We start from the raw sequence: 27,892 nt of genomic DNA, 5'->3' as shown, positions 1-27,892 counted from the left end.
CCGTAAGACCTTCATTCAATCTTCAGGAACACAAATTAAGATATTTTTGATGAAATCTGATGGCTCAGTGAGGCCTGCATAGCCAGCAATGACATTTCCTCTCTCAAGATCCATGAATGTACTAAAAACATATTTAAATCAGTTCATGTGAGTACAGTGGTTCAATATTAATATTATAAAGCCACGAGAATATTTTTGGTGCTCCAAAAAAACAAAATAACGACTTATATAGTGATGGCCGATTTCAAAACACTGCTTCAGGAAGCTTCAGAGCGTTATGAATCTTTTGTGTCTAATCATGATTCGGAGCACCAAAGTCACGTGATTTCAGCAGTTTGGCGGTTTGACACGCGATCCGAATCAGCAGTGTTTTGAAATCGGCCATCACTAAATAAGTCGTTATTTTGTTTTTTTGGCGCACGAAAAATATTCTCGTGGCTTTATAATATTAATATTGAACCACTGTACTCACATGAACTGATTTAAATATGTTTTTAGTACATTAATGGATCTTGAGAGAGGAAATGTCATTGCTGGCTATGCAGGCTTCACTGAGCCATCAGGATTTCATCAAAAATATCTTAAATTTGCGTTCCAAAGATGAACGAAGGTCTTAAAGGTGTGGAAGGGTGAGTAATACATGACATTATTTTCATTTTTGGTTGAACTAACCCTTTAACAGTGTTTGGGTGATCGGATCACAGTCGGATAGCACTTGAGCACAGGTGTAAAACACCCAACACACTGTGATCAGATCACTGAAACCCGGAGATGCATTATAAACACAATGCAGCTGAAAATATCCTATTAATAATATATATAATATAAATATAATGCATGATTAATGCCAGATGTAAAGGGAACCTCAGAGAGGCCTTAGTTGAGACTCTTTTTATAAGTATGCTTGAGATAGAAACAATTTCTACGATGGTTAATTTGTCTAGAAGATTTGTGTTCTTACTTTTAATGAGGTTGTATGAACATATGGAATGAATAATTAGCGCAGTATATGCAATGTGTGCATGAAGCATGTCATCAAAGACTAGAATAACACAAGATGCATCACTCATTGTTTTGAATGGGAGAAAATGCAAAGTGGTGGAAAAAGCCCCCCTTCTAAATAAGAGCCAATCGCTGACTGGTAAAGTCATTGCATCACTGTTAGAAGCTCCGGTTCCCATTGAAACAGTCAGACGGCGCTGATCCAGCCTGAAAAATACAGTTTTTTTGTCATGATTCGAGCAATTAGAAACAAAATTTATGAGACAGTTGTTGTCAGATTTCATTGGAGATTTTAAATATAAAAAATCTAATCGAAAGCTTGGCGAACAGCTTTGGAGAATTTGATTTTATCCCCATTCAAAGATGGCTGCCGAGTGAAATGACTTGTCTTAAAGGGGCTTTGATGTCATCATCTGATTATTGAAATGTCTTGATGATTTTAAACTCCATATTGCATCATTAAATGATTACTCTCAACATTGCATCAGGATTGTATGTTTTTATTATCATATTGTGGTACTAGAATGTCAAAGCAACTCATTAGTTATTTATCCAGGATGAATTAGATTATCAGTGAATAAATATTCACATCTTGATTTTAAAAAAATGTTCATTTTATAAATACTAAAAATACTATTCCGGCATCTGTTTTTGCTGTCATTGTCATCATGCAACACTCATACAGGCACTTTTGAAGAGGCAAAAATGAGAAAAACTAGTACATGTAGCCGTTTACATGAAACAAACTTCATTGCATTCAGGTAGAATTTCAGCAGTCTATCACCAAAGACTTTGTCGGGTTTCTTACAGTGTAAAACATTCAAACTTTTTCACTATATAATATAAAGTATGTTCTAAACATGAGGCAGCTGTGTTACTCATTCATATATTGTCCGATAGGACATCATGAAATTTCTCACATTACGAATGCATCATTTGTTCTTGTGTGATACTCAACACTAAGATACATATTGGAACATGGTGAATTATCAATCATGTGATCTGAGCTGGAGGTTTCAGGGCACAGAGCTGCGTCTACTAAAGGCCCGTTTGGGCAGGTAGCCGAGAGGAGCGGGGCTCATACATGTGCTAAAGGAGTAGATGGAAGGGTAAAAGCACATTTCTCCTGAGAAGGAGGACATACTGCTCCCCCCACCCTCACTCCCAGAGTCCCAACAAGGTTCCTCCTCCTCCTCTTCCTCTTCTTCTATGGCTTTTGCACACTCCTGCTTCAGTTCCTGAATGCCGTCATTGAGATCCATCAGCTGACGGATCAAAGCTTGGTCCTGAGAACGCATCTCCATCTACAAAGCAGAGGAATGTTTTTATTATTTTTATGCTTTTATTTATTTATTTTTAGATGAGTAAATCAATAAGCTTTTTAGTAATATTTTGTGTAACCACGTCATTCAAGTAATTTATAATTCTGTAAACTCTAGATTGAACAATGATAATAATAAAACAAACACTGTTTAAAATATTTAGTTAAAATACTGTTAAAAACAACCCAAGTTGGGTTGAAGATGGACGAAACCCAGTGATTGGGTTGTTTTAACCCAGTGGTTGGGTTAAATGTTTGCCCAACATGCTGGGTAGTTTTATTTAACCCAACTATTGTTTAAAAATGACTATATGGCTGGCTTAAAATGAACCCAAAACAGGCTGAATATTAAAAATCAGACTCAATTACCTGCGGCAACAGTAATAATTAAAAGGTGAACATTTATTAAGCAAATTAATAAATATTTTCTTTTTTGTTTAATAATTATTCATTAAACTTATTTGATAAATGTTCATTTATTAAACATATTAGTTCATTTCCAACATACTTTGGGTTCATTTTAAGCAAGCAAACAGTAATTTTTAAACAATAGTTGAGTTAAATAAAACTACCCAGCAGGTTGGGCAAACATTTAACCCAACCTCTGGATTTGTCCATTTTCAACCCAACTTGAGTTGTTTTTTTTACCCCACATTTTGCTAAATCCATTATAAAAAATGCAAAATCCAAAATAAAAAATGTATTGGTGTAAGTGCAGTCAAGTTGATCCAGTCTTATTAAATAATTAAATTGGCTTGAATATAACCAGTTAATTTAGGTAGCCTAATAACGGTGCAAAGTTCGAACAAAGCCTAAAGAGGGGTTTGAGGGGATCTGGCTCCCCTAAAAGTAAGGAAGTCAAAACAGGGTGGGGTATTTTATTTACTTAAGTAGGCTATATATGTTTCAACAGTCCCAAAAGAAAAAAATGTGTGGGCGATATCCAGTCATTTAAATAAGTCATTTGAATTTCGCGGGAGTTCCAGATTTCGACGGTTGGTCTCGCGAATCGCTGCGTTGACTAACTGAAAGCTACTTTGAAATAACTTCTGTATGATCGGTGCTTCATGCACCCATACACTATTTGTTAGCGATTATTGTCCGCGAAATTTCACCGAAATGTCGTTAATGTGACCACACCTACACAGTAGGCCTATAAATAAACGCTCGCGAACGAAGTCCAGTTCGAGAAGTAACCATAGCAACAGTAGGCCGCTCGAGCGACGAGTATCGGAGAAAAACTGACTATTAGTATTTCTAAAAACGTTTATAGATGTAAATATTACAAATATAATCATAAAAAGCTTTAGTCTTTTGTTAAAAACGTCTTTAAGTTAGTTGACAGCAAACTAATGTTGCTACAGATGCCTGAAAAATACTTATAGAAATATTTCAAAGTTCGACCCCCGGAAATACTTTTTAAAAAATTTTTTAACACACTGGTCCAGCAGGTCCAGCAGATCAAGCTGCTGAGGTAAGTCAGCATATCCAAATCATAAATCATCAAAATAAATGGATTCAAATCAATATTCAAACCTCATTCAGGGAAACTGTGTTTAAGTAGTACAATGATTTTCCACCCCAATTTACATTTTACTCTTGATCCAGAACATCTTTTTAAAACTAAACCTCAAATAAACATTGTGAGACACTGGGAAAGCTCTGACATTAAAAGACTCTGAAAAGAGGGACCAGAACAAACATTATTCACATATTCATACCATCCACCAGAAAGATCCAACATCAGGTCAAGGTTAAGGTGCTGATTAAGTTCTTATCCTCGCATTCAACAGCGGGAGTTGAAGGTATTTTAGATGGGCAATGTCTTTTTCAGATGCAAATGTCTTTTTCCTCTTTCTGCTCTTTTTATTGGTGGCTGTGGCAGTTTAATTGGATGCTTTGAGAGGAAATAATATCCTGAATTCCAGCACATTTCATGAGCCTGTTTCTGAAGGGACAAAACTAGAAGTGTTCCCTCCAAAAACTGCATTAATTACACTGGCAGACTAATAATGGAACCTGCTTTGAAAGATTTAATCAAAGAAAATTAAGGAGAAAAGCGCATGAACTTTGCTGGGAGCAGGTGAAACAACAGTAAACAGTAAACAACAGTATGAGTGTTTTCCCCCACATTCATTGAAGTGCATTTAATTGGGTCCAACCTGATTTCCTATAGGAGGAAACACAAAGTAACACTATTTATTGTGGGTATCCGAGTGAATTGTCACAAATGCTGGCTGGAAGTGAACACTGGACCATGTAGGAGTCATTAGGGCTGTGTTACGGCTGGAATCAGAGGCGGCCCAAAGAAACAGTCGGACATATGTCATATTTCGCTCTTAATAGTCTATTTATAAACACATTCTATCTTTTTAACCAGAACTATTGTTACAAACATGACTGAAAAACAGCAATCAAATTAAATGAAACTAAAACCACCAGTAGGTGGCGGCAAATCATTGTCTTAACGAGTTAGTCATTGAATCATTCAGTCAACCAATTCATTCAAAATGGCTGATTCATTCAAGGCAGAAGTGAGTGAGTCATTGAGTCATTCATTAGAACGATTCATTCAAAAACATGGATTCATTCAGTAACGAAATTGAAACTGTGTTGCTCTGAGACGCACAATAGCTCTACTGTTTGGAAATATTTTCATTGGCAAAATAGAGGAAAACAGACAATATTGTGTCTAAAATTTATGTGTTTTAATTGAATTGTTGTATAAAATCAATATCAGATTTGCAAATGTGCTGATATTCGGGAAAACAGCACTTTTGCTTGTGTGATATTGCTTATAAATATTAAAAACGAACTTATACTGAGACTTTTTTGCACTATATCTTGGTTTTGGAAGCATTTTTAATCATTTTGGTGGCATTTTTGCCCCAAGTGTGTTAAAAATTTCCAACTCTGGTGTTTTTGTTAACGCTTCTCATTTACTTTGAAAGGTTGACATCATGCGTTGCCGAACTGAATTGCGGGTTCCATCGTGTCGCTTCACTCGCGTTGCTTGTGGCAGAAGTTAAAATTTCTAAACTTTTCAAGCACCAACGCAGGCGTCAGCCAATCAGATCACAGGCGCTAGCCAATTGTGTTCATGCAACACCGGAAAGTAATGTGATTGGCTGATGTCACTGACGGTCGCGTCAGCACAAACTTCAGACACACCCTCTGTCAAGCGTTGACGCTGACGCCCGTGTGAATGCAGCGTGATGGCGGGGATGGGGCTCTTTTTTGAGTGTAAGCAGAGGCCCCTTTTGTTGCGAGGGCCATTCAAGTGAAATGGGTGAAACATAGCAAAAAATGTAAATCCCGGTATAATCTGTTTCACTCAACTAAAACCACCAGTAGGTGGCAGCAAATCATTGTCTTAACAAGTTAGCCATTGAATCATTCAATCAACCGATTTGTTCAATACGGCTGATTCATTCAAGGACAAATCAGAAGTGAGTGAGTCATCAAGTCATTTATTAGAAAGATTCGTTCAAAAACGCAGATTCATTCAGTAACGAAACTGAAACTGTGTTGCTCTGCTCTACTGTTTGGAAATATTTTCATTGGTAAAATAGAGGAAAAACAGACAATATTGTGTCTAAAATGTAAGTCACCTATAGCCTATTAACTTATTGTTTAATGAATTGTTGTATAATAAAATTACACATTTGCAAATGTGCTGATATTCGGGAAAACAGCACTTTTTCTCATGTGATATTGCTTATAAATATTAAAAACAAGAACTTATACTGAGACTTTTTTTGCACCATATCCTGGTTTTTGGAAACATTTTTATTCATTTTGGTGGCATTTTTGCCCCAAGTGTGTTAATAATTTCTCTCTGGTGTTTGTGCGCTGTGTGATGGCGGGGACGGGGCTCTTTTAAAGTAAATCCAGATATAATCTGTTTCACTCAACTAAAAGCACCAGTAGGTGGCGGCAAATCATTGTCTTAATGAGTTAGTCATTGAATCATTCAATCAACTGATTCGTTCTAAACGGCTGATTCATTCAGGAACAAAGCAGAAGTGAGCGAGTCGTGGAGTCATTCATTAGAATGATTTGTTCAAAAACGCTGAATTCATTCGGTATCATTCACGGTGACCTTTTTGCACCATATCTTGGTTTTGGAAGCATTTTTGGTGACATTTTTATTCCAAGTGTGTTAATAATTTCTGACTCTGATATTTGTGCACTGCTTGAGTTGGCTGTCAAATGTTAGTGACCTAACTGACCTGAATTCACCCGACTCCAAAATTAATTTTTAAACCATATATCCATTCTTATCAAAGAACAGTATGTTTTCTGGAGAGTTCAGTGACATTTAGTCATATAAACCAATTACACTTAAAATGTCAAGGAGTTGTGTATGATCATGACAAGAAGAAGAAACATCATTAATATTTTAGTTTTTAAATCACAGAAGTACTGAAGTGATGAACACAGACCAATGAGACATAAAATTAGCTCGTCTTAAAGAGTTTCTGTGGAGTCTTTTGTGAGAAAGTTGCTATGACGAGGCTGTAAATGCCAAGCAATATATCTAGAGAGAATGGACCTGCTCAGAATTTAACCCCTGGGACGTTGTAACGGTCACAACATGAATGTTAATGACGAGACTGTCGTAATTTTTTACTCGTGAGGAGTAATGCTGTAAAGACGCAAGCTGACCTTTGGTTTTACTGGAGTTTGAAACAGCATGACCCACATCTACAGCAACAATAGACACCTTTACAATACATCTGGACACACATGAAATGCTTAGACCACCCACCATATACAGGGAGAAAGTACAATTCAAAATAAAGCAAAATTAATAAAAATTAAACACCAATACTGTTCAAAGGTTTAGTGTCTGTAAGACTTTTTAAAGTTTTTGAAAGAAGTGTCTTATGCTCACCAAGGCTTCATTTATTTTTATTAAAAAAGACAGTAATATAGTGAAATATTTTTACAATTTAAAATAACGGTTTTCTATGTGAATATATAGTAAAGTGTAATTTATTCTTGTGATCAAAGCTGAATTTTCAGCATCATTACTCCAGTCTTCAGTGTCACATGATCCTTCAGAAATCATTCTAATATGATGATTTGATGCTCAAGAAACATTTATGATTATTATCAATGTTGAAAAATATTCAGGATTCTTTCGTTTATAGAAAGTTCAAAATATCAGCATTAATTTGAAATAGAAATATTTTGTAACATTATAAATGTCTTATATATATTATATTATATAATTTTATTTTGACATAAAATTGTATAATAATTATAATTATTATTATAAAAATCAATATCAAAATTATTTTTGTAATATATATATAGTATATATTATATAATATTATATATATATATATATATATATATATATATAAAATATATATATTTCATAAGAGAATTAAAATAATTTTTTGAATTTTTAAAAATTTATAAATTATGACTGGTGTTAAAAGCTAAAGATTAATGATGGATTATATATATATAATTTTATTTTGTCATAAAATTGTATAATAATTATAATATTATAATAAAAATAATCAATATCAATGTTGATCATTTTATTATATATATATATATATATATATATATATATATAGAATGAGAATAGTTTGAATTTTTAATTCTTATGATTGGTGTGAAAAGCTCAAGATTAATTATGGATTATTCTTCATATGAAAGAGCTTGAAAACAAAATAAACTCTATTGCAAAATATGACAAAAGAATGAACTGAAAAAACTGGAAAACTCATACCAGAAAAATAATTATAATATTGACAATTTGATATTTTCCTAAAGTCCCTCAGCCCCTATTATGAAGGGAAAACAAAATTGCCTCATATTGTGTCCAAATGACTGATAATATGGTAAAGTGTTTTAATAAAATCTCACCAGCTCTTTCCTCAGCCAGGCCAGCGCAGTCTCAATGTCCAGCCGGCCCGAATCTCCCGTCTTCCCTCTGCACACCTCCGGAGATGAGGAATGATCCCTGCACATCCCTGCTGCTTTACAGTCATCAAAAGAGGTTTCTTTACAGGAGAAATCTCTCAGTCTGGTAAGAACTACTTCCATTGTTTCTAGAAGTTCTGATGAGGAGCGGAGAGCTCTCTGTTCTTCTGTCAGCTGTAGATTCAGCTCTGTCACTGAAACACAACTCTGTGTCACTCTGTCCACTACTGGTGCGTTCGCTCTGGGATGGACACTTAAAACACCCCCTCCCCGCCATAAACACATACTCTCATTTTGCATAAAGATAAGTCCGTTTATGTGAAAGGGAGTGACGTAGACTGACGTCAGCCTCAAATGAGCTTTGTAAATGTTTAATGCATTTGAATAGGAGAACATGGAGTTGCCATGGCTTTATGGGAAGTACAACTGGAGTCTATGGAATGTCCTTGGCAGTGCCATCTAAATGGACCGCTGTTTATTTGCTTCAGGACTGAATAGATTTGATTTTGATCCCATGCAGATATTAGTAACTTTTCTTTTCGCGTTGGCCAACGTTGATCCTCAAACCTCTGACGAACACGAGCCGCATGCTGTCATGTCCTCTCTGTGTTTCCCAAGCAACCTGCACAAATAAGCAATACATCCCAACTCAGGACAAAAATAGCTGAGACACAATTGAGGCTATATTTAAATCCAATAGATCAAGTCTCTGACGTTACAGACATTCAAAGAGACAGAATGGGACCAAGTTCTCATCCAGAACCTCTGCCATGCACGACACACTATACTAGCTCTTATAATGTCCTACAAAATGTTGAGCCAGTACTTATTTTTTTTGGTGTTTTCCATGCGAAAGCATTGGAATGTAATATTAATCTATTAATAAATATGAATTTATGTAATCAAAACTTATAAAGATCACACTTGTTGGAGAATGAAGTCAGTCTGATTGGCTCTTGGAGGCTATAACACCCCCTTGTGGTGAAAATATAAAAACAAAACAAAACAACAAAAAAACAACTATCTGTCCTCAACTGATACATCAAATTTTGATTATTAAATGCAATTGGATTCAATCATTATTATAAATAATATTATTAAAACATTATCACTTTGTTAAATTGATATTATTCATTTATTATTAATCATAGTTGAACATTTCCAACAATATTTAACATGATATACTGTATATGAGGAATGGATGTACAGACATGAAATCTAATCTAATACACATGAAATTGTAGAAATGAAAAATGCATATATATATATATATATATATATATATATATATATATATATGTGTGTGTGTGTGTGTATAATTTTTAAAACACTTAGCCAACTACACTTCTGTTCTTAAATAATTATAACTTAAACCTCCACAAAAAACGGCAAATATAATTTGCTTTCAAATATAATACCTCAGATTATACCTCAACTACCTTAAATTCTAGCTATTTAATATCATCCATTAAAACATTATTAATTAATTAAATTTATATTATTTCTTTATTAATATTATTTGAACACACAAACACACATATAGAAATACATTGTCTACAACATGATCAGTTATTAATATTATATTTTGTTGGTTCTCTTGTTTTTGTTCATAATTTCTTTGAATGCCAGCCCGTCCAAAAATTATGTCATTATCATGAATAAAACAAACACAATATGCTTACAAACATCTTTACCAAAATTTTAATAATACTTGGAAAGGGTGAAGATGGCAATTTTCATTGGCCAGACATTACTTTTGGCCACTACTATATAATTAATTAACATATATATGTTTTTGAATACACAAGCACATATACATGTATGTATGTATGTATGAGAAATGTGCATTATTCTGTACATGGGTCAAAGACATTTAGATGTCCGCATCAATTTAATTTTACAGAAGTGATTTTATATACATAGAAAGCACATTAAATGCAAGTAAAACGTCTGTTTTTAAGGTTTCAAATAAGTTTGGGGAGAATAAAATGTCAAAATGTGGGTGAAATAATGTTCCATTGTCATTCAGTGTAACACTTATATTTATATAAAAATACTTATTCTGACCTGTACGTGTTAAAATATATAAAAGAATAAGTGAGCATACTAAACTTTATTGCATTTTAAATTAGTAAAAAATTCTTGCTGACAAATGGGCAAAAACCTAGGATAGTGGCAAAGTTTAAAAATGTAAATTACAAGCATTTAGTCAAGTAATCAGTCTTTAATATGGCATAAATAGATTTTTTGTTGTAAATATGACTGACAAGATTGTTACACTGAATGACATTTAAGTGGGTGTCTTCTGTAAATCATGGTAAAAATGTATATTTAATTTTTGCTCAGAAAAATAAATTAAACAGGATCCATTCTGATGTATTGAAAAGCAACAATTCAAATCTGTATTACACTAATTGTTTTGATGCTTGAAAACCCTTTCATCATTATAAAAACACAAAGTCAACTACACATTTTAATTATTACAACTTACACATCCTCCTTGGTTAATAAAGAAACACTTGTTTATTAGACAAATCAAGTGGTTTCTTGTCACAGTCAGGGAAAAGTTCAGCCTTTGCAATAAAAGAACGCAGAGAAACAAACAAATAAATTGTGAAGCTCGACTCTAAGCAGTCGTGGGATTGGAGTCGACCGCTGCCTTCTCTCCTCCAGCCGGCCTTCGCTTCCTATTTCTACTCCGCTTCTTTTTCTCTCCGTCTGTCTTTTTGGGCTGCTGAGGCATTGGTTTGTTCTTCTTCTTCTTCTTCAGGCAGCTGAGCGGGTTGGGATTGCTGGATTTCCTCTTGCGTTTTTTGCCCGTCTTCTCCTCGCCGTCTTTGCCGAGGCCTTCCTTCTCTTTCAGACTCTGGATGCTCTTCTGTTGTGGTGAGCTGACGATCTCGCCCAGCTGGACAGCTTCAACGTGCTTCAGCGTTCGTTCGGACAGCTTGTCTAACACCATGGTGTTGAGGATAATGTAGATCAGGGGAACCCCAGGGATCTTCTTCAGGGCTTTCGTCAACTCTTTATCCTAGGATCATTATGTGTTATTATTGTTTATTGTACAAAACCACAGAACTTTGGTCCTGTTATAGTTCTTACCTGAGTTGCAACGAAGTAATGGTGTGGATTTGTCTCTCCAAGCATTGACAACAAACACTCTGATGCAGGAACCGGATCTTTTATGTGATTGCATTTCCTGATCTGAAACCTCTGTAAGATGAGTTTTGCTCCATAGAGGTCTTTGAGGGTTTCAACTTCCTTCAGTGCGCAGCTGCAGAGAACAGAACAAATGTGTTATTGGGCCATTCCACCTGATGGGTGCCATTTCTGTCCCCGGGACATTGCATGTATAAATATGCATGAAAATAAAATGTATTTTAGAGTTAATTATTAAGCAAAATGTCCTGAACATTACTCTTAACTGCAAATTAAAATATATAATTTAAAACATTATTAAAAACTAGTCAGAACACTAAAATAGCATTTGTTACATGTCCTCGCTATATAAACCTAAACTTTATCATGAAATATAATCATTAAAATCTTTTAGAAATCTTATTATTTTTGCATTGTTGTGTTACACCATATACAATCTATGTTAAACAAAAATAAATTTCATAAGAAATTCATAATATGTTATATAAAACACATTTATACACATTTTAGTCGTGTCCCCAGGTTTTCACTCAGTCCTGTTACCCTCACACATTTCCCCCTCTAAAACACTTGGAACATGCCACAAGACACATTTTCAACAGGAAGTTGCATCATCTGGATCTTATGCAGGCCATGAGAAGACCAAAAGTAAGTCCTCTCATTTTAATTTCTGTATATTTGATAAAATAGTAACTATGACTGAGAAGGTCAATCTCAACGTACTGTCCTGTTACCTAAACTATTTCTTTGATGTTATTTATTTTAAAAATAATAACTTTAGGTAAGTCACTAGTATTTGCTCAGTGTCCTCATGCTATTAGCATACGCCATCTGGCCAAATGTCATGTATTTGATCAGTTTTTGCTTAAAAACTCAATCCTGTTACTTTTTCAGTTAAGCGTAACAGGAGTTAGTAGAGTCCTCTGTTGTGTTGATTTAATAATGTGAATATTTGTTGATATAATACTATTCACCTGTATCATGAGTTTTACAGATTTTTAGGATTATTTTTTACAGTGTGAATACCATACTTGTAGGGAGCCAGTCCACCACGACGTGACTTCATCTTTTTGTCTTTTTCTTTCTTATGCAGTTGCCAGAAACACACACCCATGGCATGCTGCAAGGGAAGGAGTGAAACAAACCCGCAACCCTCTCTTTTCCCCCTTTTTTGTCTTTCATTCCCTCTCTCTCCTTATTTCTCTTTCCACCTCCTTCACTATAATGTACTACTAGCACACAGCACATCCATTCAACACAGAAATCTCACTCACACACATGCACACAAGGCCATGTACACACTCTTTCTCACACACATATGGACACTCATTCCTGTTACCCAGTGTTCATTCCTGTTACCCAGTGTTCATTCATGTTACACCAGTGTTCATTCCTGTTACACCAGTGTTCATTCCTGTTACCCAGTGTTCATTCATGTTACCACAGTGTTCATTCCTGTTACCACAGTGTTCATTCCTGTTACCACAGTGTTCATTCCTGTTACCCAGTGTTCATTCCTGTTACCACAGTGTTCATTCCTGTTACCACAGTGTTCATTCCTGTTACCCCAGTGTTCATTCCTGTTACCTAATGTTCATTCGTGTTACCCAGTGTTCATTCGTGTTACCCCAGTGTTCATTCCTGTTACCCCAGTGTTCATTCCTGTTACACCAGTGTTCATTCCTGTTACCCAAGTGTTCATTCCTGTTACCCAGTGTTCATTCCTGTTACCCCAGTGTTCATTCCTGTTACCCCAGTGTTCATTCCTGTTACCTAATGTTCATTCCTGTTACCCCAGTGTTCATTCCTGTTACCTAATGTTCATTCCTGTTACCCCAGTGTTGATTCCTGTTACCCCAGTGTTGATTCCTGTTACCCCAGTGTTCATTCCTGTTACCTAATGTTCATTCCTGTTACCCCAGTGCTCATTCCTGTTACCTAATGTTCATTCCTGTTACCCAGTGTTCATTCCTGTTACCCCAGTGTTCATTCCTGTTACCCCAGTGTTCATTCCTGTTACCACAGTGTTCATTCCTGTTACCTAATGTTCATTCCTGTTACCTAATGTTCATTCCTGTTACCCAGCGTTCATTCCTGTTACCCAGTGTTCATTCCTGTTACCCAGTGTTCATTCCTGTTATTTTTCTAAAAAAATATGTTAAACCACTGTTTTTATCAGTTTTCTTTGGTCCATAATTTATACAATTGTTAAATAAATTAAATTATTAAAAAACTGATATACCCGAGGCTTCTGTCTTCTTTTAAATGAGAACAAATTGTGCTTTTTATTAAAATACACCATGTCTTAATATAAATGATTTTTTCTTTTTTGTCAAAATATAAATTATTCGAACAAATAACCAACCATTTCTTCAAAATAATCTCTTTCTTGAGGTGAATACAAAGGAAGTAACTGACATGCTTTTTAAACAGCACATGAGTTTTGGTCACAGGACTGAGAAAACATGCATTCATCTTCTGCTTTGCAATCTTGTAAAAAATTAAATAAAGTTGCCTGACATTGACCAATACACATTTTGAATAGTTAAATATGTGTAGTAGTAGATTCAGTGTTGAAAAAAATATAAAAAATAAACTTTAATTTTGAAGGGTTTCAACAAGCAAATGTCACCCAATCGGTGGAATGGCCCAACAACATCTAATACACGCACATCAATACTAGAAATAAGAATAACTTACTTTGTGGTGCAGAACTGAACTTCTCCCATCAGATACTTTGGCATTTGCTCTTTGATTTGAATCTTATTCTTTAAAGCCGCTTGACAAAACGTCCCATCGACTAATATTTGGAAAGGCTCCCTAAAGTTAAAGTTATACTTGTAGAAAGTGATGGTTTTCTTCGCTTGCTTCTGACGTTTTATCTTCATGCTGAATTATGTATACATAAAGCTCAAACAGAGTGTTTTTGTGAAGAATATCAATAATACTCTTGATTTATATCAAATTGTGAACGAAACTCACGCGAATCTCAAACATTACCAGCATGGGACCAGCGGTGTTACAGTAAATGATTACCGGGTGGAAACCGCGAGCTACTTTAAATGAAATACCGCGTTAATCCTAACAAATAATAATAGGAATAAGGTATTAATAATTAGGAATAATATATATGTTTAATTAACCCTTACTAGATAATGACTTTCAGAATTGTATTAGTTAACTAACTCTAGGAACGCTACGCAATAGTTATTGTTTCTCCGACCACTATCACAGCTGTACCTTCTAGTGAGCGCGAATCGATTCTTTCGAACAGTTCATTATTTCATCGCAAGGATCCGTTCAAAATCACCATAATGTGAAATATGTAGTCGGTTTCTATTAATAAGGCTGTTTATTGTATTTTTTTATGGATTTCAGCCATGATTCAAGTTATAAAAAGCGATTTAGAACATAAATAGAATGTGAATATACAATAAACAATACTACATTTGCGTCTCTGAGCTAAAAATATGTTTATATGTTTTCATAAAATGTTTTTTAAATCAATTAATCGCTTTAGAACTGGTTTTTAAAGAGGTTCAAACGATTCAATGAAAAAGATCCGATTCAGTGAATGATTCCTTTATCGCTCTCAGGTTCACCGGAAGCCACTGGTTTAACGGTCTTTATCCCAGCGCGCGTGAAGATGGCATCCCGTAAAGACACTCCGTCTGGAAAAACCCTGGATACTCCCGTCAAACAGATCCAGATCGAAGGACTGGTAAGACTCAGAGTGGTGTTTCAGTGTGAACAGAAGCTTCTGGTTAGTTCACCTAAAGAATGATGTCATGATGATAATAACAACAACAACAATCATGAGTAATAATAATAATAATTTCTCAAAGTTGGCCACAAATACAAGCATAAATAGTAGAAAATAGAGAAATGTAATTGTTTAATTATATCAATGACTATAGAAATTAAATATTTTGAGGCACATATGATCAAAACACTTGAATATGTTGTATATTTTTGCCTATTTAGGGGTTTAACTGTACATAATCCATTAACTCATTTAATTCTAGTGATTCATTAAATTACAGTGAGTTTCCATATGTATATATAGACAGACAGACAGACAGACAGACAGACAGATAGATAGATAGATAGATAGATAGATAGATAGATAGATAGATGGATGGATGGATGGATGGATGGATGGATGGATGGATGGATGGGGGAGAGCGGGGTAAGTTGTCACACTTTTCACACTGTCTAAAGTTTACTGAGCACCATACATCACAATGGTATAAATATCATACCAAATGAAAGAAGGAAGTCTTGGGCACATATGTTGTATTCATTACATTTTCATATCTTATCTTATTACGGAGTTGTAGACTGTTGAATAGAGAATGTGCACTTGTGACAATTTGCCCCATTGGCGGGTAAGTTGTCACACTAGATTATCTAAAAATAAGAACACAACTACTTGATTGTTATTATTGATTTTAATTTTTAAATTCAAACCAGAACTGGAAATATAAACAATCATGCCTAGAGAATTTGGAAAAACGATTATTTAAATCCAAACAATACACATTTCAATCAAAACACATTAAGTGGCAAGACCACTTTACTTTGAACTTTAAACTTAAAACTTAAACTTTCTCTGGCTTGCACATAGATCCATGATAACTGAATGGAATACTGCAGAAAACTTGCTTAATTTAACATGTTTAATCTCTGAACATAACTGACTTAACATGTTGAACCTCTTTTCTGAGCATGTTCTATGTGTTTATTTGTACTCACATGTGACAACTTGCCCCAAACTGACATGTGTGCTAATGTTGGCTAAATCTCAAGGTGAGCTCAACATAGCACGTCAGCTAAAGTATCAAAAGACACGTTATTGTCTCCACTATGTTGTGCAAAATAATAATTTTTAACATTCATATCTGACAAAGTTGTATTGCATAAAATTTAAAGTGTACATTTTTTTTTTTACTTTTTAAGCCAAAAAATAAGAAAATTGTGCTAAACTCAGATTAGAGTGATCTTGACCACATGTGAACAGGAAGTTGACTATGGAAGAAGAAGTCACGCAAAGTGGCTATTTGATATTTGAGATAGAGCCTCTAGTTTTGGAGTTATGAAGAGTGTGACAACTTACCCCGCTCTCCCATATATATATATATATATATATATATATATATACACACACAGTACAGTCCAAAAGTTTGGAACCACTAAGATTTTTAATGTTTTTAAAAGAAGTTTCGTCTGCTCACCAAGGCTACATTTATTTAATTAAAAATACAGTAAAAAACAGTAATATTGTGAAATTTTACTACAATTTAAAATAACTGTTTTCTATTTGAATATATTTCACAAAGTAATTTATTCCTGTGATCAAAGCTGAATTTTCAGCATCATTACTCCAGTCTTCAGTGTCACATGATCCTTCAGAAATCATTCTAATATGATGATCTGCTGCTCAAGAAACATTTAATGTGTACAATTGTACAAAATATTTGTGTACAATATTTTTTTTCAGGATTATTTGATGAATAGAAAGTTCAAAAGAACAGTGTTTATCTGAAATCTAGTCTTTTATAACATTATAAATGTCTTTACTGCCACTTTTGATTGATTTAATGCATCCTTGCTGAATAAAAGTATTCATTTCTTTAATTTCTTTTCAAAAAAATAAAAATAAAAATTCTTACTGACCCCAAACTTTTGAACGGTAGTGTATAATGCTACAGAAGCTTTGTATTTCAGATAAATGCTGTTCTTTTGAACTTTCTATTCATCAAGGAATCCTGAAAAAAAAAGTACACAACTGTTTTCAACATTGAAAATAATCATAAATGTTTATTGAGCAGCAAATCAGCATATTAGAATGATTTCTGAAGGATCATGTGACACTGAAGACTGGAGTAATGATGCTGAAAATTCAGCTTTGCATCACAGGAATAAATTACTTTGTCAAATATATTTAAATAGTACAACAGTTATTTTAAATTGTAATAATATTTCACAATATTACTGTTTTTTACTGTATTTTTAATTAAATAAATGTAGCCTTGGTGAGCAGACGAAACTTCTTTTAAAAACATTAAAAATCTTAGTGGACTGTACTGTATGTATATATATATATATATGTATATATATATAATATATATATATATATATATATCAGTGGTGTGCAGTGGTGTTCTGAAATGAGGAGGCACATTTTTTTATGAATCAGTGTAAATTCATGTGCATTACTCTTAACGTTGACACATCTTCCTTGTTAAATGAACATTACTTTACATTACATCAAAAAAGAAAAAAAGAAACCAAATACAATTCTATTTTGTAATTTTACACTAACAATGTAATGTTCTATTTATCAAAACCAAGTCAATCTCATCACGTTAGAGTTTTAAGCATTTCTACATTCATTCCAAAATAATAACTAAAGGCAATAATAATTTACAACACAAAACCCACCGCACGCCGGGGGTCTGATGATTTTATATGGTTTCCTATGAGAGGAAAGGGAGGCATGACTCCATAGACTGTAAAGCAGGGGTCATCAACTATATTTGTCCAAGGGCCAGAATTTTTCTCTGCAGACACTGTAAGGGCCAGATACTCGTAATATAAAATAAAATTCGAATTGTATCCTAATATGTTATTATTTGATATACTAATTCTAATTCCAAATGTATTTTATTTTTTACATATTACCTGTACTGCAGCAAGCCACCAGGGGGCGATAGCGATATTTTAGGCTTCATATTTGTGAGGCTGTCAAGCTGTCCATCACTGTCACGCAATTGTGCGCTAATCCCAGGCAAGGAAAATTTTGACATTTGTGAAAAAATGAGCATGTGAAACAATAAAAGATGTTCAATGAGAGCAACGCGTTTATCGTCATTCTTGACTGAAGGCAGGCTATGGCACAAGCTACTTTTCAGAAGGCTTTTTTTTTTTTCGTTAGATTTAAAAATAAATAAATATGGAACGGACCCGAATATTCAAATATTCGTTCGGTGGGTTGGTATTCGATTTGAAAATTTGACATTCGAATATTTTTTTATTTTTATTTTTTGCACACCTGGGATCCCCGCGAAACGATTCTCATTCCCCCTTGAATAAGGCCGGCGACACACTGGCTGCGTGAGCGTCTCAGCTGCGTGGCGTGTCCGTTTTTATGTCGGCTCCCATATTTAACAGGTTGGAGTTTGCACACTGAGACACGCGTCTCAGGCGCGCTCGAGCCACGCGGAAAACGCGTGCATGCTAGAAATAGAACCGACGCGTGTTCCAGCAACGGGAGTGTTCAGAACAGCGGAGTTTGTATGGACCGAAGTGCATGTCTGAGCTTGTGTTTTGTTGCTTTGACACTGTGGAAAATACAATAATAGAAACAAAATGTATTAGCATTTTTACCCGTTATTATCAATCTAAATTAATCTCGTTTTTAATTTAACTTAATTTCGTTTTTCTTTATTTAAATTTCATTTTTCTTTATTTAAATTTCGTTTTTTCTTTATTTAAATTTCGTTTTTGTTTATATAAGTTTCGTTTTTTCTTTATTAAATTTCGTTTTTTCTTTATTTAAATTTCGTTTTTCTTTATTTAAATACCCTTACTGTGCCAATTTGTTAGTCAGAAAAATATTAGACTACTTAAAAGTATTGCTTAATTTAACAGACCTGTGTGTGTGCGTTTTATATCACTAGTGCAGTGTCCGTTCTCGGAGCATAAGCCCTGCCCGCGTGAGGTGCGCCGCTTCCCGCTCGCGCTGTTCTGACTGTAGTTTACTAAAAGTTTATTAATTCTGAATGTGTCGCGTCTCGCGTGTCCATCTATATTGCACCAAATGCGACACTGCACTGCCTTGTGAAGTCGATTGGATGAACGGTTCTCGAAATAATAAAAATGCAAACGGACATACAGACACAGATTCCTGCCTTTATTAGAGAGAAAAATACGTTCATTACTACCGAAGCTTCGAAGCTCAAAAAATGGTATTCGGACCAGCCCTAAACTTTTTTCCTCTTACAAGGCTATTCCTGAATTCAGTATTATTCTGGGGGCCGGATGGAAATCTCTGGCGGGCCGGATTTGGCCCGCGGGCCGCCAGTTGACGTTGCATGCTGTAAAGCATGACTCCTCTGTGTAACTTTACCTGCGGGTGTCGCTGTTGGGCAGTGTTCCTTAAGAAATACGCGTGACTTGCGCTCTTTTTAATGACATAATTTGTAATATTTGTGTTGTTTTATATGTATTATGGATTATTTTCTCATCCTATTTTTTTGAGGAGGCACTGCCTCCCTTGCCTACTCAGAGGAAACGCCCCTGATATATATATATATATATATATATATATATATATATATATATATATATATATATATATATATATATATATATATATATATATATATATATATATATATATGGCTGTATTTATTTGATTTAAAACTACACAAAAAAAACAAAAAAAGTAATATTGTGAAATATTATTACAATTCAAAATTTTCTATGTGAATATATTGTAAAATTTTCAGCATCATTACTCCAGTCTTCAGAGTCACATGATCCTTCAGAAATCATTCTAATATGATGATTTGCTGCTCAAGAAACATTTATGATTATTATCAATGTTTAATTATTGTCTTGTTATAAACCCTCATTTGCGATTAAGCAGTTTTTTTCCTCTTACACATAATTAATTTAGTTTCATCAGATTGTAGAAGATCATTGCTTCAGTTTAACCCTTGTGCGGTCTTCGTTTGGTCTTCGGGGTCTCCAGAGACCTCAGGCAACAAAATGTAATTTTGTAACAAAATATTTATTTATTTATTTTTAAACAAATTTAATTTTACTCTGTTTAATAATGTTTTTAATTCATATTTGTGCAGTTTTTGGAGGATTTATCATATCTTTTAAATTTATATAAATAAATAAATTAATTCATGGGGATAACATGGATAATTTGACAGGGTTTAGTGTAAGATTTTTGCCCATCTTTTGTAAAATGCAGTTTTAAAAGTAAAACTAATGATCACTTTTACCAGTAGATGGCAGCAGAGCTCCACTATTTGCTGTTTGACTGACTGAAAGACATTTTTTCACAAGTATTTTTCAGGTTTATTCATATCTAAATATTATGAAATCACAATTATAACAATAAAAGTTACTTTTTGTCAAAGTTTAGTATTTTTTTGTACTGAAAAAAATCAGTTTTTCACTATTGTTACATTATGATGAGACCCCGCTTAGAAAATGGACAAAATTCATCCTCAGAAATCAACATTTTTGAAAAACTTATTTTTTTCAGGACAAAAAAAAAGCTAAAAAGTTTGACAAAAAGTAACTTTTATTGTCATAATTGTGATTTCATAATATGTAGATATAAATCCAACTGAAAAAAACTTGTGAAAAGATGTCTGTGAACAGCAACAGAAGTTACATTATTACGTCATTATTACGCATAGATCTTTATGAGTGTGTCAGTCACTTTTATACTGAAAAGTCTGAATTGTTGTGAATACGGAACAAGACGCAACTGACAAATGCTTTGACTAGCGCTGTCAGTCACGGGAAACCCCCTAAATGTTAAAAGGACAGGATAATGCATCAGGACATTGTATTATGATCATAGGACTGACCTGGGGCCTGTAACATGATGGTAGTTGAACAAACTCAGGGTCATAGGATTAGTTTCGAGTTGACAAAACCAAATCACTCCAATCTGGCTTTGTTGGTACCATGATACTGATCATCAAAATAAATGTAGAACGTCTAATGTTTTCAAATGTAGCAAATAAATTAAAGACAGGAGTCATATCAACTTTGCAGAAATGTAATAGTACTATATTACAAAACCGATAACCGATTATGGTAAAATGCTTAAATATCAGGAAAAATATAGATAATTCGATATATCGGTCGATCTCTAGTAGTGATACACAGAACTGTTGAGTGAAGCGGTCATTGCTGTGACCAATCAGAATCAAGGACAGGAACTAACCGTTTTATAAAAAGGGATTTTTTTTGCGCAGGTTCTGGTTTATAAATCTGAAAACACAGAATCTTGCTTATGCGCATACATACACTTTTTAGGATGAAATCTATGGAAAGTTTTATAAATGAGGCCCCAGATCAGGAGCAGTAAAATAATTTTTTGCTGCATTTTTGTAGTCAATTGATTTGTACGGCCTCAATAAATTCACTGAACCTAATTAAATTCAGTGATGCTTATGAAAGTTTCTCACTCGTTTAACTTTCTTATCTCGCTCCCCACTGCTGAGGGAACGAGTGCTAAATGTTGTGAATGCTCAGAAACTTTTTTGTGCTTTGTTTCTTGAAAACCGTCACAGTAGTTTTTAGGCAGCAGCCCAAGAAAAGCGGTTCCCTGTCAAGGTGCCTGAAGCAAAGCTGCCATCGATGATTTCATTGATTTTCTATCCTCTTGCCCCGCAGCCTGTTTTTAGGCTTCAGTAAAGCTCGGCTCCCTGTTTGCTTTTGGTTGGAGCTGTTTGAATGATTGTTTTGTGCCTTTGGGCTTTCCAGCACATTCTCTGCGGTGTCTCGATGCTCAGAACTTAAAGGCACTTGACGGTTCATGTGCCTTTTTTGCACTTTCTGAGCTGGAATGATGTTTCTGAGGAAACATTTGGGCTTCCTGAAGGTTTTTTGTTTGGTTTTGTCTCTCCCACGCTTTCACTGACTAAGGTTTTTCATGCATGCATTGCTGGGAGTTTTGTTTATTTTTGTTTTTTGTCCAATACTTACAGACTTCATCATTGTCTTTCCAGCTCTGTGCTGCAGAAAAAAACGTATGGATGATGGTTCGAAATAACTAAACTTTAGCAGTCAAAATGGTAATATTGTGAAATATTATTACAATTTAAAATAAATATTTTCTATTTAAATATATTTTTAAATGTCATTTTTCATTTCTATGATGCAAAGCTGAATTTTCAGTCAGAAGGTATTTTTCCTAGTCTTTAGTTAGAAATCAGAAATCATTCTAATATGCAGATATTTTAGTATAGTAAGTTTAAAATGATGTTTTAAAAATTAATTGAAGCGTTTAAAGCAGGGTTGCCAGGTATTCACAACAAAACCCATCCAATTGCTTCTCAAAACTAGCCCAATCGCATTTGGGGGGATAAATATCATGTTATTTGGGGTCACTTCAACCCGCGGAAATGATAAACAACCTGCAGCAACATTGTTAAAGTAGTCTAATTCTGCATAAAAACGAACTTGGCAACACTAGTTTTAAGGCTGAAAAAGATTTTGAATAGAACTATGTTTTCTTGATTGACTACACATCATTAGAAAGGTCAAAGATTCCATTTTATCTAATATTAAATATCTTATAGTGACAGTAATTTAAATTTTTTTGTCACAAGGTATGCAAAATCAAAAACTCCATGTCCATCCATTTAATATTAAATATGAGCCCAGTGCTTCCCACACATAGACTTTACTTTACGGCTGCCCAAGTATATTTGGAGACACATTTTTGCTTTTATTATTTGTATCCTCTTATACTTTTATATCCGCGCAAGATAATGAAACCATCTGCGATCGAATGCCTAGTCATTTTGTACCTGCTCGTTATGTGTGCGTCAGAACCGTTTACTCCCGCTAACGTTCCCATGGGCGCTGCATTTTGCAAAGTCACAAGGGGGCGCTGTTGTGTGTTCTACAAGCTCGCGCAACAGCGCTTCAGACTGCTTCAAAGTGATTCTCAATCAATGAAAAGCGCAGATTTATGCCAAGCGATTGCTAATGAACTCAAGTTGATGAATTATTACAAGGTCTACTTCATGGCCTTTATATAAAATGTTTTAGACGATTGTAAGAATCTGAAGGATCAGCCTGCAATAGTACAGACATTTCAAAATAAGAGTCCCGGTGTATTTCGGACTTGTTTATAATTTAAAGTGACAGGCTAAGTTTTTTCTTTTTCTTTTGGGCATTATTGGTATTTTGGTCACACAATAAATTGTATTTAATTTGATTTCCATTTAATTCATAGTAAATTATTGTAGTCTCCCCCACAGGAAGAAAAGACTAAGAACATTATTTGACATATATTATTCATTATATAAATTTTACTAGTAAAATCTGTGTCCCATTCACTGAGAGAGACACTATATGACAGCAAGGAGAACATGGGAAAAGGAGAATCATTTAAATGCTGTAATTTTGCATAATTTACAATGCATAATATTAGTATGTAATTAAATGTAATATGCTATGTAATTAAAATTAATTTCAATAAATAAAAATACTGTTAAAAATCACACATTATTTGTTTGTCACATGTAGTAGACCATTTTTGTGCCGTGGGTAATAGGAGGATTTTTCGCCCGGCTACCACCGCAAGTATATTTCAAACCTGTGGAAAGACCTGGAGCCTCTTACGCATTTACTTCTCATCAGAGTTCCTTACTAAACTCTGTACATCAGGGCTTTTAGTCCATAACTGTGCTATATTCAAATTTCTTTAGAGAGGAGTATTATTATTTTCTCTATTTTTATCCAAATTGGGGTAGTTTGAGCATTATGGAGCATTAAAGGGTTAGTTCACCCAAAAGTTTCACGCAAATTTCTGTCATTAATTACTGTTGTGTAAGATTTTCATTCATCTTCAGAACACAAATTAAGATATTTTTGATGAAATACAGGTTCTATGTCAGAACACCGGCTCAGTATTGGCCAAAGCTGATCATGTGATCAGCACAACACATGCGTATGATGCTGACGGAGGAGCTGGCCAATAACGAGTCAGCATTCTGATGTAGAACCTGGAAGCGCTGGACGTAAACAACGTATGAGAATGACACAGAAGAGAAGAGATTGTTGAATAAAGTCTTTATTTTTGTTTTGGCGCACAAAAAGTATTCTTGTCTCTTCATAACATTAAGGTTGAACCACTGCAGTCACATGACTGTTTTAACGATGTCTTTAGTACCTTTCTGGACCTTGAAAGTGTTGATTATATTGGACGAGTCATATACCTCTCGGATTTCATCAAAAATATCTTTGTTTTCCGAAGATGAACGAAGGTCTTACAGGTGTGAAACGACATGAGGGTGAGTAATTAATGACAGAATTTTCATTTTTGGGTGAACTAACCCTTTAAAAACACTAATTTAATGTATATTAATACTGTAAGCTAGAGGGCGCTATCATGCAGAAAGTCCACAAGCGAGACTCATAGAAGTAAAACTTATGATGTTTCAGGAAATTCCTTATATGGACAAAGGAATCCAGCTTTAGCTGCAGCTGAATAACATGCAGATAGAACGTTTTGACTGAATAAACGTGACAATAAACACGTGATTGCGACAAAAAATGCTAATCTGTATTCTCAGGTATTTTCATAAGAATAAACAGTATGTATAATCAGCATAACTTTATTATTGTATAGAATACTATAAATTCATATATTTTTTGTATCATTCAATGATGAGACGCGTCATCAGATCACAGAAGTTAGTTATTTTAAACATTCGACTGACATAATATGTAGTGGGTTGGGAACAAAAACATGATATTTATGTCATCAATTTTTTGTCTTTTGACGCTATGCAAAGATGCACCTGTTGCCAGGAGCGATAAATCCACCTTAGATCACTTGAATGTGTCTTTTTTGGAAGGGAATTTGATAAAACTCAAAGAATGTGAAGTTAGATTTTCAATCAAAGAAAGGGCATTTTTATTCACACTGTTTTAATCTCCTTAAGCTTACAAACAAAGCATGCCATGCCGCCATCACAAGTACAGCAGTTATCTCAGATTTCACATTAGCTTTGGTGGGACAAAAAATAATTTTCAATGCAGGAAAACCCTGTTTACTCTGGTACTCAACTTCATCCCTTTGAAACAAAAAAGATTTGGCGACAAAAAGTGATATTATTGACAATATCAGGCCTAGTTGTGTCTGTCTTTGTCTTTGGATCCCAAGAGTGCTCTAATCTGTCCATCTCCATTTTTAAATAATCAAAAGCTGAATTTGTTGAACATTTTTGGCCCCTTAGTGAACGCCGGTGTTATTGATGTGATAGCTTTCTTGTTAATCCTCCCCTGTGAGCAAAACGGTGAGTTAAGAAGGAGTATAGAGGAAGACCCTGATATTAACCATCTGCTGTATTTTCCCTATTGGTTCAGCCACCTGAGCATCAGGCATTGTTGCTGTAGACCTGCTGTTCAGAGAGTTTTTAGATGAATACAAATAAGCTAAATGTATAAAGCAGGTGGATTAGAGGCGACTGCTTCAGGGTGGGTAAGCAGCTTAAACGGAGAGCTCTACAAATCCCTTCCAGGGATATGTATCTTCTCAGCTCTCTCTCTCCCTCCCTCCGTTATATGAAACTCTTTATTTTTGACCTTTCAGGCAAAAGCTAAGCACTTTTTAAGCAGTGTGAAATAGGGTCTGCTTATGCATGAGAATCATCGCAGGGCGATGTTTAAATCGTTTCTGATTTCTGATACCCTCAGGAGCTTTTCTCTTTTTTTATGCTAAAAATACAGACTATACATATTTTTCCTAGTCATCTCAATGGCAAAATATGTCTCAATCTAACAGAATTCACCCTATATGCATATTTACAATGATGTTCCACTTCTGAATCACCTGCAGTTTTGCCGTTTGACATCCTACTTGTCTTCCTCAACACAACATTTTTACTTTCTGTCTCTTTTTTTATATAGTTATTCTCTATATTAGCAAATCCCCCTAAATGCTGATCACTGCCGTCATCCAGAGGTGAGGCAGGTGGTCAACAGGGGGCAGCAGTGATCCACTGAAATCACTGAACTGTGTCACTCTTCACTTCATGCACATCAGCGCTACCTTGCATCTCTTCAAACGGTGACGTTTGGTTGTCAGTCTCTTTTGAACACACTGAAGGCTGAAAGCTAGAACGAAGCATCAATGGGTGCCAACGCCTACTAAGCAGACTTCTATTTTAATATAGTCTACTTATAGAAATATTAAATACACTTTATTAGGTACACCTGTTCAACTGCTTGTTATTGCAAATATTTAATCAGCCAATCACATGACGGCATAAGTCAATTAGAGTGCACAGTCAAGACGATCTGCTGAAGTTCAAACTGAGCATCAGAATGGGGAAGAAAGGTGATTTAAGTGACTTTGGCATGGTTGTTGGTGCCAGAAGGGCTGGTATTTCAGAAACTGCTGATCTACTGGGATTTTCACGCAGAACCATCTCTAGGGTTTACAGAGAATGGTCTGAAAAAGAGAAAATATCCAGTGAGCAGCAGTTCTGTGGTGAACAGAAAGTTTAAGAAAAACAGAATTTATCTGAAATAGAAAACTTTTGTAACACTGTATAGATTAGTTATAGTTATATAGTTCAGGGCTCCAGACTAACATTAATAAGTGCAGTTACTAATAATATTGCATGTTTATTCATTGGAAATTTGACAGTAAAGCACTGAGCTTGAATTGAGATGCAGATAAAATATACTTGTTGAGAGTAACGTGCAAAAACATTTTTATAGGGAAAAATGTAAAGATTTTACTCTTATTAAATGTACCATACTGAGCTGACCGACAGCTTCGGTGATTATAAAAGGAGCGCTCTTTACTTGCTTTCTGTGTAATTCAGTCACAATTTTGAAGAAGTTTTTGTTTTTCATGAGACTTTTCCTACTTTTCCACATGTAAGTCAATAATAGGGCTGGATAAAAAAATAAATTTTTCGATTAATCGTTTTTTAAAATGTGGTCGATTCAAAATCCCACGAAGGCCACGAATCGATTTTTTTTCCACAAACATTGAACGTAAGATTAACGTTAATCTAATTACGAGTCTTCTCCACTAGATGTCACCCTCTTATTTGCCTTGCGCGATGTCACCAAGGAGCGAGAGGCGAACCTGTCATTCATTCATTCATTCAGTGCTTAAATGGCGGTTTCAGGTGCTTTGTCGACGTTGATGCCACCTTCACATAAAATTGAATCGAGAATCGAAATCGATTTGAGAGCTTGTGAATCGAAATAGAATCGATCTGGAACATCTGAATCGATACCCAGCCCTAGTCAATAAGTGCTTCTCTGCCACCATCTAGTGGTAATTTCATGTCTTTTTAAAAAAAAAAAAAAAAAAAGATTTAGTTCAGGGGTAGGCAAGTTCGGTCCTAGAGAGCCGCTGTCCTGCTGAGTTTAGCTCCAACCTTAATCAAACACACCTGAACAAGCTAATCAAGCTCTTCAGGATTACTAAGGCTATAGACAGCTAAAGGTTTTTTTTCAGGGTTGGAGCTAAACTCTGCAGGACAGCGGCTCTCTAGGACCGAACTTGCCTACCCCTGATTTAGTTTGTTTCCCTTCATCTTTATATGGAGCCCTGCACATGACATGGAAGGAAAAAAAAAAGTAAATTGTGCGGACGTTTTACTATTTTGTTCTCTCGATTTGCTAAATCCTTTTCTCGGTTTATAAAACGTGTGCATAATTTAGCCTACTATT

General features: G+C 34.7%; 3 protein-coding genes and 1 long non-coding RNA gene across 4 annotated transcripts in view; 2 read left to right on the top strand and 2 right to left on the bottom strand.

Annotated features, from left to right (window-relative positions):
- Positions 1 to 17, top strand: part of si:ch211-153f2.3 — a 3,923-nt gene extending 3,906 nt beyond the window's left edge. The window contains exon 2 of the mRNA XM_048200950.1: positions 1 to 17. This exon is cut by the window's left edge and continues 457 nt beyond it. The gene's annotated coding sequence lies outside the window, so the exon portion shown is untranslated.
- A 1,469-nt stretch (positions 18 to 1,486) lies between these two features.
- Positions 1,487 to 7,081, bottom strand: LOC125275103. The gene is made up of 2 exons (XR_007186385.1): positions 4,045 to 7,081; positions 1,487 to 2,306 (listed from the first exon to the last, which is right to left on the bottom strand). It is a non-coding gene; the product is annotated as an uncharacterized LOC125275103 (long non-coding RNA).
- A 1,157-nt stretch (positions 7,082 to 8,238) lies between these two features.
- Positions 8,239 to 27,892, top strand: part of eif3hb (eukaryotic translation initiation factor 3, subunit H, b) — a 93,209-nt gene continuing 73,555 nt past the window's right edge. The window contains exons 1-2 of the mRNA XM_048201779.1: positions 8,239 to 8,372; positions 15,022 to 15,146. Of these exons, the coding sequence (XP_048057736.1) occupies positions 8,300 to 8,372; positions 15,022 to 15,146 (198 nt within the window). The 5' untranslated portion in view covers positions 8,239 to 8,299. The remainder of the gene's footprint in view (positions 8,373 to 15,021; positions 15,147 to 27,892) is intronic.
- utp23 (UTP23 small subunit processome component) lies at positions 9,754 to 14,458 on the bottom strand. Its single transcript, XM_048201780.1, has 3 exons — positions 14,126 to 14,458; positions 11,369 to 11,540; positions 9,754 to 11,297 (listed from the first exon to the last, which is right to left on the bottom strand). The coding sequence occupies exons 1-3, from the start codon at positions 14,311 to 14,313 to the stop codon at positions 10,893 to 10,895; spliced, it is 765 nt and encodes a 254-aa protein (XP_048057737.1). The 5' UTR covers positions 14,314 to 14,458; the 3' UTR covers positions 9,754 to 10,892.

Source organism: Megalobrama amblycephala, linkage group LG9 (genome assembly GCF_018812025.1).
Source record: "Megalobrama amblycephala isolate DHTTF-2021 linkage group LG9, ASM1881202v1, whole genome shotgun sequence".
In the NCBI taxonomy this organism is placed as follows: Eukaryota; Metazoa; Chordata; class Actinopteri; order Cypriniformes; family Xenocyprididae; genus Megalobrama; species Megalobrama amblycephala.
This window is presented reverse-complemented; position numbering and strand designations above follow the sequence as displayed.

Coding starts and splice junctions, on each gene's coding strand:
- utp23 (XM_048201780.1), bottom strand. CDS start 14,313: ATGAAGATAAAACGTCAGAAGCAAGCGAAGAAAACCATCACTTTCTAC. Junction 11,541..14,125: donor GTTCAGTTCTGCACCACAAA/GTAAGTTATTCT, acceptor TGTTCTCTGCAG/CTGCGCACTGAAGGAAGTTG. Junction 11,298..11,368: donor ATTACTTCGTTGCAACTCAG/GTAAGAACTATA, acceptor TAATGATCCTAG/GATAAAGAGTTGACGAAAGC.